At 40.8% G+C, this 13,257-nt stretch overlaps 1 protein-coding gene across 1 annotated transcript; it reads left to right on the top strand.

Moving 5' to 3' along the window:
- The first annotated feature begins 1,994 nt into the window (after nt 1-1,994).
- On the top strand, nt 1,995-13,011 carry RAB12 (RAB12, member RAS oncogene family). Its single transcript, XM_015563600.1, has 5 exons — nt 1,995-2,322; nt 9,179-9,317; nt 10,097-10,186; nt 10,819-10,923; nt 11,851-13,011. Exons 1-5 carry the CDS (start codon nt 2,240-2,242, stop codon nt 11,962-11,964), a joined length of 531 nt encoding a protein of 176 aa, XP_015419086.1. The 5' UTR covers nt 1,995-2,239; the 3' UTR covers nt 11,965-13,011.
- The last annotated feature ends 246 nt before the right edge of the window (nt 13,012-13,257 follow it).

Genomic DNA, 13,257 nt, shown 5'->3' with positions numbered 1-13,257 from the left:
TTGTAGAATATCACTTTAAGCTACACTCTTCCCCTGTGGTTGGGCCATTAAGGAACCCTGAGGATACTGTTGATGAACAAACATGCTTCGTGTTTTAAGGTGGTTTCAGTGTCATTTGGCTCTGGAAAGCAAATTTATTCCAGAACTGAACGTGAAATTGAATTAACCAGGTTTCACTCGGTGACATTTGAAATTATATCTGGTGTAAGAGATTACGAATAGCTTTGTTTTCTTGTGACATTTTATATTCATGCAACTTCTCTGCATTGTACAGATGAGGGCTACTGCCCCACCTCTGCCCAGGGTTGTAAACATGTTTTTGGGGATTGCATTGGTGTCCACAGGGTGTTACTAATTATAAAAGTCAGTCATATGCCTTTCCCTTCACCTCAAGAACATCATCTGACATAGAAGTGCTGCATCAGTTCCCTGAAATGGAGAGCCTGGGAGGGGGTCCCTGTTCTCTGTGGCCACGTGGCACTCCTGGGTAGCTGTGTTCCCCCTGCTTATTGGAGGTCAGGCAGCATGAGCACTCTGGATCCTACAAAGCAGTCAAGAAGTAGTTCCTGTAAAGAATATGTTTCTAGTTCTCAAATTTAGCCAGCATTCCTTTGGTTTACTTTTTTTAGTTTTGCAAATTGTGTGAAAAATACTGTCTGAAATATTTAAGTTTTCTATAACTGAGATGTTAACCTACACAAATAAAAATTTGGTTTAAAAATCATCTGAATTGGAAAGGGACAGTGATACATGATGGTTTGCTTGTTAATATTAAAATAAATAAAAATTGTTAATTTTTATGTGTAAATTTAAAAAAATAATTTCCCTTCCATACTATTGACCATATAATAAAGAAGTGCTATTTATATATTAACTAAATTTTCTGCAAATGCTAAAAGAATTTAATACAATAATTTGTAAGTTCAGAGTAAGGCTGTTTGAAATCAAGGTTGTTTCCAGTGTTCTGTATAAGAATTTTCACCCAGGTAACATTCTTTTAAATCCACTTATTAATATAATCATTAAATATAATTTTAAATGATTGTTATACTAAACTTACAGTAATAAATTATAGTAATTAGAAATTAAAATTTTTAAAATTATATTATGAATAGTAAATGCTACATAACTATTTAGGGCAAAACATAGCATAGGTTGACTTACAGTTGTGTATTGAAGTGTGGAATTACTGGGTGCTTACAGATACTGGCACGCTTCTGCTTTTCCCTTTTGAGAGTTGCTAATATCAGTTTTGTTTTTTGTTTTTCTAATAATATATTAAAATGTATAAGTGGGATTTTTTTTGACAAATTGCATCTTTTTTTCATTTTAATTTGTTTTATTTGCAGGTGTTGACTTTAAAATAAAAACTGTAGAGCTAAGAGGAAAGAAAATTAGACTACAGATCTGGTAAGTGAAGAATCTGTACCCAGTAATTGCCATTCATGTTTAATAGTCCATACGCTTGTCTAATACAATTAACCATTTGAGCTGGTTTGTTCTCCTACTTTTCCTCTCCTTTGCTCATGTTTAAATAAAATGAACAGTGAGAGAGAATTTAGAAGAGTCTGCTTATTTCATATCCTATTTGCACATGGGCAGTTATGCGGTTGTCTCTATTTTCAAATCATTTGACAAAACTGTCATCACTAAAATGATTGCTGAAATGCTTGTCTTCATGTTTTTAAAGTTATTTTGTTTGATAGTATTCAAAGAAAGATCAGTATGTTTCTGACCAGACTTGCAGTTTCAAGCCAGGCCTAGAGTTCAGGGACTCTTCTTGGTGGCACAGTGTGAATATCACTGTGGGACACACACACTCCTCTGGCCATATTGCTGATGCTACATGAAGTAAGCCCTCATTAATGTCAACTGGAAATGAATCCACAGCCCCTTTCTCACAATATAGTCATATGAGAGACCAAACCAGCTGTGCTACCGCTGTGTTCAGCTCTAAGAGCTCTCTGCTGCTCTCAGCAGCCCACAGGGAGCATTAGGAAACCGATCTGTGGAGAGAGGATCAGGTCTGGTGTTGGTTTAAAAGTCACGGCTGAGCTGTTCTGAGTATGCCCTTTTGTTTTAACGACACAGCTGCAGTGTACTCAGCTTACTAACTCCTCTCGGCAGGTCAACTTCAGCTCTGAGTGTTTGTCCACCATGTGTGTGTTTGCTTTCATCTGCGTTAATTGCTGCCTCATCTGTGGCATCATCGGTCACCTAATGCTTGAATGTTAGTGCCATGCCTTCATTCTTCATCCGTGTCCCTGTCTGGGATACAGCTGCAGCCGAACCAGCATTGCTTGCCCATCGGAGGTGTCTGAGGTAATACCTTTATTTGGCCACCTGTGGCTATATAACCCACTTTAAGATGTTTTAACTTAATTATAAAACATTAACAGTCTTGCCTAAATACTTGATACCCCAAATAATGCATATTCCTTACTAGATTGGCCCATGATCAGAAAGGCTGCAAACTGTTTTGCGTCTTGTTGCCTATTTTTTTTAACTCTGGAAATGGCAACAAAGTATCTTTCACATGAACTGCTGTTTTTAATTTTATAAGCTCTTTAAGGTAAAGACCATCTTTAAAAGTATTTGAAGTATGTCCACCTATGGGACCCACACCAGAGTCGCCTGATAGTCAAGGCCAGTGAAGGGACAGAGGCCTTGTTGTCAGTACACAGAATGTCCAAGGCCACTCAGTGCTTAGGCTAAGATACCATAAGCAGGTGCAAGGACACACACACAGGAATCCCACAGTATACTGCACATGCATGCCCTTCTGTAGCCAAAATATGAATGGTGTAACTATTGGCATGAAGTAATGTTATATTACTTCTTTGTCTCTGGAGTAATATACATGTTATATTATGTGAGCTAGAGAGAGGAGAGGGAGAGACAGAGCTGAGAGCTGGTACTGCTAAAATGTAAGGGTAAGAGCTTATAGAGAGCTCAGATATAGCTCCCATGTTAACCACCCAGTGTGCTGGGCAGAGGAGTGTGCTGGAGAGAGGGGAGAGACCAGGGAGGCTGGGAGAAGCTACTGAGGCAGGGAGCTCAGGTACTATTGCAATGTAAATCTATAGGTCTGGAGGCAGCTTGCGGTTGCTCAGAAGCTGCTGCACACACAGAGGCTAATACTGCTGCTGTGTGGGAAGATGTATCTAGGTGTATGTACGGCTGCCTGTTGTATGGACTGCTTAAAGAACTGTTTTGTCTAAAGGCTATGTGGCCACTGGCTTCTGCAATAACAACTCCTCCTTGTATAGCCACAATTTCTCATGGCTTCTCCGTCTACGACCTGCCGTCCAAGGTCTAGTCCCTAGGCAGGGGACTCAGACCCAACACCTGTAACTAGTGAGCAGAGGATAAAGGTAGAACGTGGACTAAGTTCCCAACAGTTAGTGTAGCGAATAGGGTTTGAGAAGGAACCTGACTCTGGCATAGTCGGGAAGAATTTAGAGGAGTACATGGACTCAGAGCAGCAGTGCTGTGCAGTGCTCTTGCTGTCTCTGACACCACCTCTGTACATGGTGCCTGTAGGTGAGATACTTTTGATGGAGATTTCCTCGCAAAGGAGATATAGCTAATTGTAGAATGTCTGTGAAGCTTGCTTAGTGGATGGCAGTAGTGTCTAAATGATGGCATGATTAAAACATATGTTGATTAATGTATTAATACTTTAGTTTTCATCTCAGGCAGTAGTAATCTGTTTTGGAATGTGTCCAAATGCCCTGTGCCCCCTGGAACTCTGCTCACTGAGTCTGTGCTGGTGACACTGGATACTTCTGGATCTCACTCCAGTGGCTTTATACCTAATGTAGGTGGGTCTTGCCTTATGAATCGAAGTCCATGGGGAAAGGTGTGATAGTGCAGTTCCAAGAAATGCACAGGGCACCCCAAAAGCACTTCTCTCTTGGGTGTAAAAGCATTTCCCCAAATAACACCTTCTCTGCTTCTCCTTCACTCTTCACTCCTCAGACTTAGTTCTCAAAATTTTCAAAACTGTACCACATTGGTGAAGAATGTAACTGAGAGGAAAAGCAAGATTCACTGAATCTATTGAAAGGATGATTGCAAGTTTTCTATGGGGAATACCCCAGTGATTCAGTTAGGAAGTAGGACTTATCTTTTCCTAAAGGAAAAGACATTATTGTTATCCGGTAGGTAGAAAGGAAGCAATGGAGTCCTGGTTCATTACTTAAAGGAACATGTGGCTTATTTTGGTGTCGGCAGCAGTCCTTGTGCTGTTGCTGCTGTAATCTGCTTTGTCAAGGACATGTTGTCGTCACTTTACTGTCACAGGCTGAGGGCACAGGAGGCTCTGGTATGGTTGGAAGGAGCTCTGCAGAGAGGCTGCTAATAATAGCCCTGCTCTGGTTTTGTACACTGGCAGTCCCCGCAAGCACTGCCAGTCGGCCTTCACAGAGAGGTGTTGTCAGGAGAAATGCATTTTTTTCTTGATGATGTCTGGATATAGTCCATCTAAGAAAATGTTATTTACTGTAGATTCTTGAAGGTTTAAAGTACCCAAAGCTACAGATGTCATTGTTACATTTTTAGGTCACATTTTTCAGTTCCTTGATTTATCTAGGGTTAGAAAATCAACAAACTGATTTTCACATCTCTGTACTTAGAGTGTTTCTACACATATGTATACTAGTGACCCGGTGCACAGATTTGTGCACATTGAAAGGAAATTAATTAGAAGGTGGCCATCGGGGCGGGACTAGGTGAAATGGGCTGGACATACCCTGGAGCCAACCTCCTGCAGTCCCTCCTTTGCATCTGCGGAGTGAGTGGAGTCCCTCCGGCTCTTAGACATCCCCCGAGGGGTCCCAGAGTGTGAGAGGGCACTCTGTAAAGTTGCTGTGGTACAGGGTGTGGAACACAAACACAAGTGTGCAGTAAACCAGCAACAACATAACCCATGGCCGAAGGTGGAATCGCGTGGCCCTGCGAGGAATTGGCTCCCTCCTCTCTGGTTTCAGGGTACATCACCTGAAAGCGCCGCTGCCAAGTCACTGCACCTTGGCAGTTCCTGTGCTGAGCGTCTGCCCCCTGGTTTTTTTTTTGGTGGGGGGGGGGGGCATGGGAGGTTGGCCGGACGGCCCGCCCCCGATCAGGGTGGGGGGGTCCGATCAGGGTTGGGGCTAGCTGGAGGGAGGGCAGCTCCCTCTGTGGTTGGTGTGATTCTCTTAATTTGACCTCTACTTTCTGAGACTGAACCTGGGTTTTCCCATCACTTCTTGACTTCATTTGTGTGCTTTTGATTTGGGCGTGGTAACCTCACTCAGACTCCTGTTTAGGGCTCCTGTTTTTGAGCTGCTGTGTTGGTTACTGCCTCCTTCCCCCGTCCCTTCCTTGTTCCATCACCTTCCTCCTTCCCCACTTCCTCGGCCAGGTTTACTAAGTCAGTAGGTGACTCAAGCTGAAGGTTGACTCACTAATCAAATCAGTGGGAATTTATTAATTTGGCTCATAGAAAGGCTCACAATAAAGATGTTCAGGGCTGATCAGGGGCCGGGCTGGCCAGGAGGGGGCATGGCCGATTGGGGCCTGAAGGATCAGGCTGGTTGGCTGCCACAGTGCATGTTATAGTCATTGGTCGTTCCGGCAGTACTGGTCACTCCACCATAACGGTCGCTAGGCTTTTAGATAGATAGATAGATAGATAGATAGGAGCTTAAAGTATAACTAAAATGAAAATGTTTCTGCTAGAATATAGTTTCATGCATTTACATCCAAATGCTATCCTGGAAGTTAAACATGGTGACTTAGAGTCATTGTGTTGAAATGGACTTGACCATGATATTTGTCTCCTACTTTAGGCAAACACAGAATTAAAATGCTTTGTGTAGGGGCCCCTCATTCTGTCATTGTGCCAGTCTCCACTGTTGGGGAGTTTGGTGTTCACCAGCGTTCTTCTATTAACGCCAAACTCCTTTCCTTTCGTTCTGTGCTTGGAAGAGGAAGAGCATTTCACATACTGAAATTGGTTCCTGCCTTTCAAATTAGTAATTGTGTCATTTTACTGGATATATTAAATATTACAGATGAGAATTTTTGAATTTTTAAAACATCATTGTATTACCAAATTAGGGAAACAGAATTTAGGAATTTTTTTTAATTTACACCAAAAGCAGAGAGAGAAATAATAGTAAGATCACATGCTAACTATAGTAAATGATGATTTGGCTGGCATTAATAATCTGCAAATCTCTACTAATCAGTTCTTTGTCATTACAGCAACAATTTGGGTTCATGGTGATAAAGAGGGGAAAATACTAGGATACTGCATCTTTATAGAAAGATAAAAGCATGATCAGATTGGTTACCTTATCTAATTTTTGAAGAGGGAGACTTGTGTAGGTTTTTCTGGTGCTGGTACATAGTAGGTACTTAAATACTTGAACTGAATTAAACTTTCTACATTTTAAACATGTAATGTTTTGGTCAGCACATGTTTATTGTCAGCCGCTCTGGGTCAAACACCCTACTGGGCCCTGTGGACGGAAACAGACCAGTCCTGTCCCTTTTGGGCCTTCAGTCAAGGACAGCATGGGATTCTTGTGTCCTCTGGAACAAAGCAAATGGCTTTGTTTTTTTATGTGAAATAAATTTGCCAGCGAGTTTTGTTTGCTTGGCATAACATCAGAAATGTGAACTAATCGGTGGTGAGTTCAATCTGAATGAAGCCATAAATTATAGCCACTGCCAAGGGGTATTTTAGGGACACAGTCCCCACAAGTTGCACCTCAACCAGGAAAACGTTGCACACACTCTCCCACTAAGACACGCACTGTGGTGCTACAAGCTTTGAATAGCCTTGCAGTGAGGAACCTTGTTGTTACTCTATTGCCCAGCTTACTCCCCTGTGACCCACCGTGTCCAATGGGCGTATGCCAGCAGTTACGCTTTGGGGAAAGCTAAATTATAGATCATCTTTAGAGACATTGTTTCCCCGATCAGAAGCCCTGCTCTGCTGAGCCACATTTGTCTCAAGCAGTTTCTTGGCTTCTTAGATGGAAAAACTAGGTCACACCCAGTTTCTATACACTACTAGCATGCTTATGTCCTTCCTCACTTTGAAGTGCCAAACTTCAGGAGAATAAATAGTTCTTAGGTTTCAAAGTAGCAGCCAGGGAATAGTGAACGTTACTGTAATTGTAAACCTATTTGGTAACTTCCCTCTTTTTCCCTTTGACCACTTATTCTGTTTAAAAGGATTCTGTAGCATTTTTCAGTAGTGGATGATTCTTATCAACAAAATCAGATATTAGCCATTGAGATTGGTTAAAGGAGAGTTGTAGACTTAAATAGTTTAAATTATCCCTCGTTTTCTCCTTCTTGATGACTGCCTCCCCTAGAGGGTGTTATCTTTCTACCATTTTACTCGTTAGAAACTGAGCTCATTTTAGAAAGGCTGAGTTCTCTAAAGAAGCAAGATTGGAGCCTGGGTACCTGGCACCCACAGTGACTGCCCGGGGCCTGTCTGCTGGAGCAGAGCTTTCCAGGAACAGCTCCTGCCCTCCCTAGACAGGCTTTGAGGAAATTAGGGGAATAACAGCATTTATACCTGTTAATACACCAATTGATAGAGGTAAAATACCTAGAAAAGCTGACTTGACCATAATACTTTATACAAAATAAAAGTTGAATATCGCCCACCACCTAACTCCTTGTTCATTTTTGCTATTTCTCTTATTCCCTCCACAACAGTTTTCCTCACAGTGTAGTCGATTAAAAATTTAGAACCTTCTAGAGCAAAGTTTATGACTTTGTAGGGGAGAAAAGTGTGGTCAAGTGCACTTATGTAATTTGTAGTATTAAGTTACCTCATGATTTCATAATTTTATTCATGAATGTCAAAAAATTCATTCCGAAGCTAATGTTAGCTTAAGTGAGTCACTTGAGTATGAGTTAAGAAATCAGAAATGACTTTTATATTTAACTAAGGGCCCAGTACACTAATTTGTGCACCTTGAAAGGAAATGTGGGCCACAAGGGTGCGGTGGGCACAGAGGCAGGTCTCGGCCCATCCTCTGCACCCCCGCCCGGCCCCTCCCGCCCTGGCCTCTGGTCCCCTGTTTGCCGGCAACCCTGCTCCCACCACTGCCACTCCCACGCACTGACGGCACCGGCCCTGCTCGCACCCGCTGATAGGGCAGAGCAATTGGGGCAGGCGCCAACAGCAGGTGTGAGTGGCGGCTGCTGCCCTGATTGCCTCTCAAGAGCAGGGATAGGTAGAGAAGCCCTCAGGGGCAATTGGGCCTGGCAGCCGCCACTTGCACCCACTGACGGTGCTGAGTTATTGGGACCAGCACTGAGCAGTGACTCCAGCACCAGCTGTGGTGTGATTGGGGCTGGCGCCAGCAGTGGGTGTGAGTGTCAGCTCTGGTATCAGCAGCATATGTGAGTGGGGCTGACGCTGGCAGCTGGTGCAAGAGGTGGCTGCCGGCCCCGATTGCCCCTCAGGAGCAGGGTGAGGTGGAGAAGCCCTGAGGAGCGATCGGGGCCGGAAGCTGCTGGGCACCGCAGCGGGTGCAAGCACCAGGTGGGATCACGGCACACGAGAGCAAAGAATTTTCAGTAACCATTAGAGGCTTGCCTTGATGACAGTGACCAGTGCCCCGCCTTGGTCTAGTACACCCGCTCACCTGCTCCACCATCCGCCTTGGCCAACGTCCACCATGTTCTGCACACGCCCCCTGGTAGTCAGTGACGTCATAGCAACTGGTTGTTCGGTTCCACAGTTCGGTCTATTTGCATATTAGCCTTATATAGGATGCTGTTTTTGCATGAGCTTTCACATTGGAAAGTTTTTTATAATTAAGATTTTGCTATGTGTAGGATTTTAGTATCTTTAGTTAAATTATGTGGGATCTGCCTTCTCTCTCCCTCTTTTTATTATGACTTTTTGCCATAAAAATGCTCTTTTTTTTCTATTTTCAAAAGCTTGGTTTGAAGGAAATTGGGACTCCTGTATGTTTTTGTTTGAATGAAACTAGCTCAGAAAAGTTATCCCCACTAATAGTGAGCGTGCATATGAGGAGTGGCCTGGTGACTAGAAGGAACCAGCCTGGTGGGGCCACCACTCTCCCTGTGTGCATTGGAATGTGGAGTTGCTTACTATGGTTATGGTTTGGGAACTGATTTTTTTGCTGCTATTTTTTAGGGATACAGCAGGTCAAGAGAGATTCAACAGCATTACCTCAGCTTATTACAGAAGTGCCAAGGGGATCATATTAGTATATGATATTACTAAGAAGGAAACATTTGATGATTTGCCAAAATGGATGAAGATGATTGATAAGGTAAGTGTTGCATTTTTTTTTCCAGATATGAACTCTTTGCTCATGGGTGTTAATCCTTATAAAAGAAAACATATTTATGAAGCATGCTTTAATCCATATTGCAATAATCAAAGTTTTCTTATTATAAGTAATAAAAACAGGATTTTTATTCTGGTATCCTGGGCTGTTTGAACTCAAAGCCCAAATCTATAGTTCTGCCATCCTGAAAAACCAAATTGGATTTATACTTTATTCAGTGTTACAGCCTGCTTATTTCACTAAATATTCTGTCATGATGGCCTTCCTATGTCATTAACTCGGGCATGTGCCCTGACCAGGAATCAAACTTTGGCCGACTAGTTCATAGGTCGACACTCAACCATTGAGCCACACTGGCCGGGCCATGTATTGTTGTTTTTAAAGGCTGCATTCTTTTGTGTACCTTACCTTATTTCATTCTCGGTCTATTTTGTTGGATTTTTACATTTTTTTATTGATGATCATTTTTAAGTACAAAGCTTTGCCTTTATTTTGAATCATTTCCTTAGGATAGATTCTAAGGAATTACTGGTCAGAGGCTAGGAACATTGTGGTTCATATACCTAGAACCACGTTTCTTTCTAAAACGCTGTGAGCTGTCTTCATTCCACAGTAACCAGGTCTGTCTGGGACAGAGAAGATGCTCAAAGATTTGTAGAGTGAATGAACAAATGAGTGAAAAATACTGGATTGTTTTACATTTCCTGTCAGCATATGACAATGCCCATTTTTGAAATGCAGCTTCTTTTAAAATTCCACAGTATGCTTCCGAAGATGCAGAACTTCTCTTAGTTGGAAATAAGTTGGACTGTGAAACTGACAGAGAAATCACCAGACAACAGGGTGAAAAGGTGAGAGAAACCTGGGGGGCAGGAGAGAGAAGTCAGTTCCCACACTTTGTATGTTAGCAGTTGATATGCTTTACCTTTGAACAAATTACTTATTTTTTTAAATTATGAAATAGTTATACAGTATCAATCACATTCTTCTCATATGTTTGCTTTTTTTTTTTTAGCAATCTTGCTGCCTTAAATTTATTTTGAAATTGAAGAAAAAAACCCACATTATTATATGCTGCATTATTATCTAACCTGACACTATATACAGAGAAATATTTTTTTAAAGCATAAAATTGCTTTCATGATTGTCTCTCACTCTAATACTAGTATATGTTAATCTTCCTTGGAGAATCAGTGGTATTCACATTTTAAATGTCAGATACATTACAATTTTAGAAATTTGGTCACATTATTTGACTTGAAGGTCATAGTATCACTGGGTTTTGCTTTGTTATTTACTTATGTAAGAATTTTCTGCACTTAGGAACTTTACAGTTAAGCATACACCGGCCTTAACAAACCTTTAGTCCACCCCTTCCCATATAGCAGAAGCCCAAAAGGTATGATTTCCCATCGTCGGCCTCATATTCATACATTAGACAACATTGCACCCCACACAGAGGAAAAATAACTTGTTTCCTTAGTTCGCACAGCAGATAACCGGGATGCGGTTCTGTGAAGCAAGTGCCAAGGATAACTTCAATGTGGATGAGATATTTCTGAAACTTGTTGATGACATTCTGAAAAAGGTAAAAAAAATATGCATGAATGTTTTTCATCTGAAACATAACTGTTTATTATTTTTTGGTTGAGGATTTATTATTTCGAAAGGGAAGTACAGTAGTTTTTCTCAGTTTTAAGGAGCAGGTGAAGTTGTTAACTCGGCCAGAGGCATCCAGCCTGCTATAGCAGCAGCCCTTCCATCTGGTGGTTTTCAGTATCCTTGGTATTAATGTCCGGTGTCTTTTCTTAGCCTCGAATACAGTTTGGTGGAGTGACTGGCGCTGGCACGACAGTGTGCCTGTTTGTCTGACATTTGCTCTTCTTCTGTTCCTGTTTTCCCACAAGGACTAAGTTACATACAGATGGAGGAGACAGCGAATGTGCAGGGATCTGAGCCGAGAGGCCCTGGTCCTTGCCTCCCCTATTCTATCACCAAAGCCTCTCGGTGATGCTGAGCTCCAGGAGAATTGCTAGGCAGCTTCACTGAGCAGCAGCAATTTCTTCAGGCATCTTTAGGCTTACATTCAAAGATTTTTTAGTAAGAATTTCGTTATTATTACGTGTTATCTGCTCAGTTCAAACATAATTCAGAAGCTTCTAATAAAATGGCTGCTTTATTAGAAAGGTTATTTCTTTCTTCAGCAATGCTGTACCCCCTGAGAATGCAGAACCTTTTTTATGTGTTAGTGCACTGAGTTCCCATTATACTGGGCCATGAAAAAGACATGTTTATGAGATCCGTCTTGTCTCTTCTTCCTCAGGTATAAAGGGACATGATGCATCCTGAACCTGTTTTGTTTTTTGTCTTAGTATTTGAATGTCTAGTTAAACTTTGAGGATTAGAGAGTTTTATATAAAAACACTTTGCTCTTATATAATTGTACAATTTGCGGAGCACTTACCTTATACGTTGTGTAGTTAAAGTGTGTTTTTGTCTTTTGTTTATCCTGAAGATGCCTCTGGATATTTTAAGGAATGAGCTGTCCAATAGTATCCTCTCCTTACAACCAGAACCTGAGATTCCACCAGAATTGCCTCCACCAAGACCACACATCAGATGCTGTTGATTTGCTACTTTGGAGACAAAGTGGGAATGATTCCTAGAAAGGGGAAAACGTTCTATTCTGCACTACAATCATTCTGAAAATTTCCTTTCGCACTTTGTAATTCAAGTCAGAGCTATACACTAACTTGTAAATATGCAAATATGCAATCCTGGGTAAGTTTTGGTTATAAATTACATATATCCCTCCAAATTATTATATTTCATTCATTATCCCAGTGTCTAGTGCGCATACACTGGGAAATGTAGTACTTCTAATATGAAGAATGGGAGAAATGAAAGTTATAGTGTTTCTTGATATAAATAATATAATTGTCCTTGTTAATTATATTATGAGGACAGAAGATATTCTGATAAGAAGAAAGAACATGGTGCTTTGCTTACTGATTTAAAGAAAATTTGTAAAACCAGAGATTTTTTGAAGAAAAAAAAAAGCTATCTTACGTGCTTGTTCTTTATTTACAGGACATTTCCCTGGCTGTAGCATTTTTGAAGTATTGGGAGTGTTTCTAGCACAAAGCAAAGTTCCATTCATAGCCGTCATTGAAGGTTATTTATTAATGTGATATAATGGTAGAATATTACTAGTTAGAGGGTAGGATTTGACTCTGAGGCCGCAGAGTCGCTCTCATAGTTTCTGAATTGATATCCCTTATGCTTTTAAGAACTTCGAAGGTTCAATAAAGAAAGAAAACGCTGCTGTCCTAAACAAATCCTGTTTAAAGGAATTTTAAAGAGATACATTTTACTATATCAAAGAACATACTTGTATTTGCCTAAGCATTCTATACCTTTATAATGATGAAACTTCTCCCCCTTATGATGAAGCTTATTCCTGTTAATCCTAGACTGTGTTCTTTTTTTTTTTTTTTTCAGTCTGATAATGAATTTGTGAACTCTATCTTTGGTATATCTTTTATTAAACTGCACTGTTTTGTTTAGTCAAGATAAGTAATTATGTATTTGAATAACTTGGCGTGTCTTGAGTGTTGTGATATGAAAAGCATTGTGGTCTTTCTACACTAATAAAATTTTGTATTTATGAATAACAGTTGAGTTGCCACATTTATTGTGTAATTATTACTGTGTGTGTGTGTGTGTGTTTATAATTTGAATATCTGATGATAATCTTCATATACTCTACTTCTTAATCTTTTGAGTATTTTAGATAAGACAAATACAGTGTCCTTCACTGTGAAAAAAATTATTTGGTAGTTTCTCAAAATACTTAACAGGATAGAGTATGACCCAGCAATTCTGCTTCTGGGTATATTCCCCCCAGAATTGAAAGCAGTAA

Source organism: Myotis davidii, unplaced genomic scaffold, assembly GCF_000327345.1.
Source record: "Myotis davidii unplaced genomic scaffold, ASM32734v1 scaffold78, whole genome shotgun sequence".
In the NCBI taxonomy this organism is placed as follows: Eukaryota; Metazoa; Chordata; class Mammalia; order Chiroptera; family Vespertilionidae; genus Myotis; species Myotis davidii.
The sequence above is the reverse complement of the archived record's forward strand: the minus strand, read 5'-3'. Positions and strand labels throughout refer to the sequence as shown.

Excerpts from the sequence above, each read along its gene's own strand:
- RAB12 (XM_015563600.1), top strand. The coding sequence starts at position 2,240 with ATGCCTTCATTCTTCATCCGTGTCCCTGTCTGGGATACAGCTGCAGCC. Across the intron at positions 2,323-9,178 it reads GCCCATCGGAGGTGTCTGAG|GGATACAGCAGGTCAAGAGA; the intron begins GTAATACCTTTA and ends GCTATTTTTTAG. Across the intron at positions 9,318-10,096 it reads GGATGAAGATGATTGATAAG|TATGCTTCCGAAGATGCAGA; the intron begins GTAAGTGTTGCA and ends AAAATTCCACAG.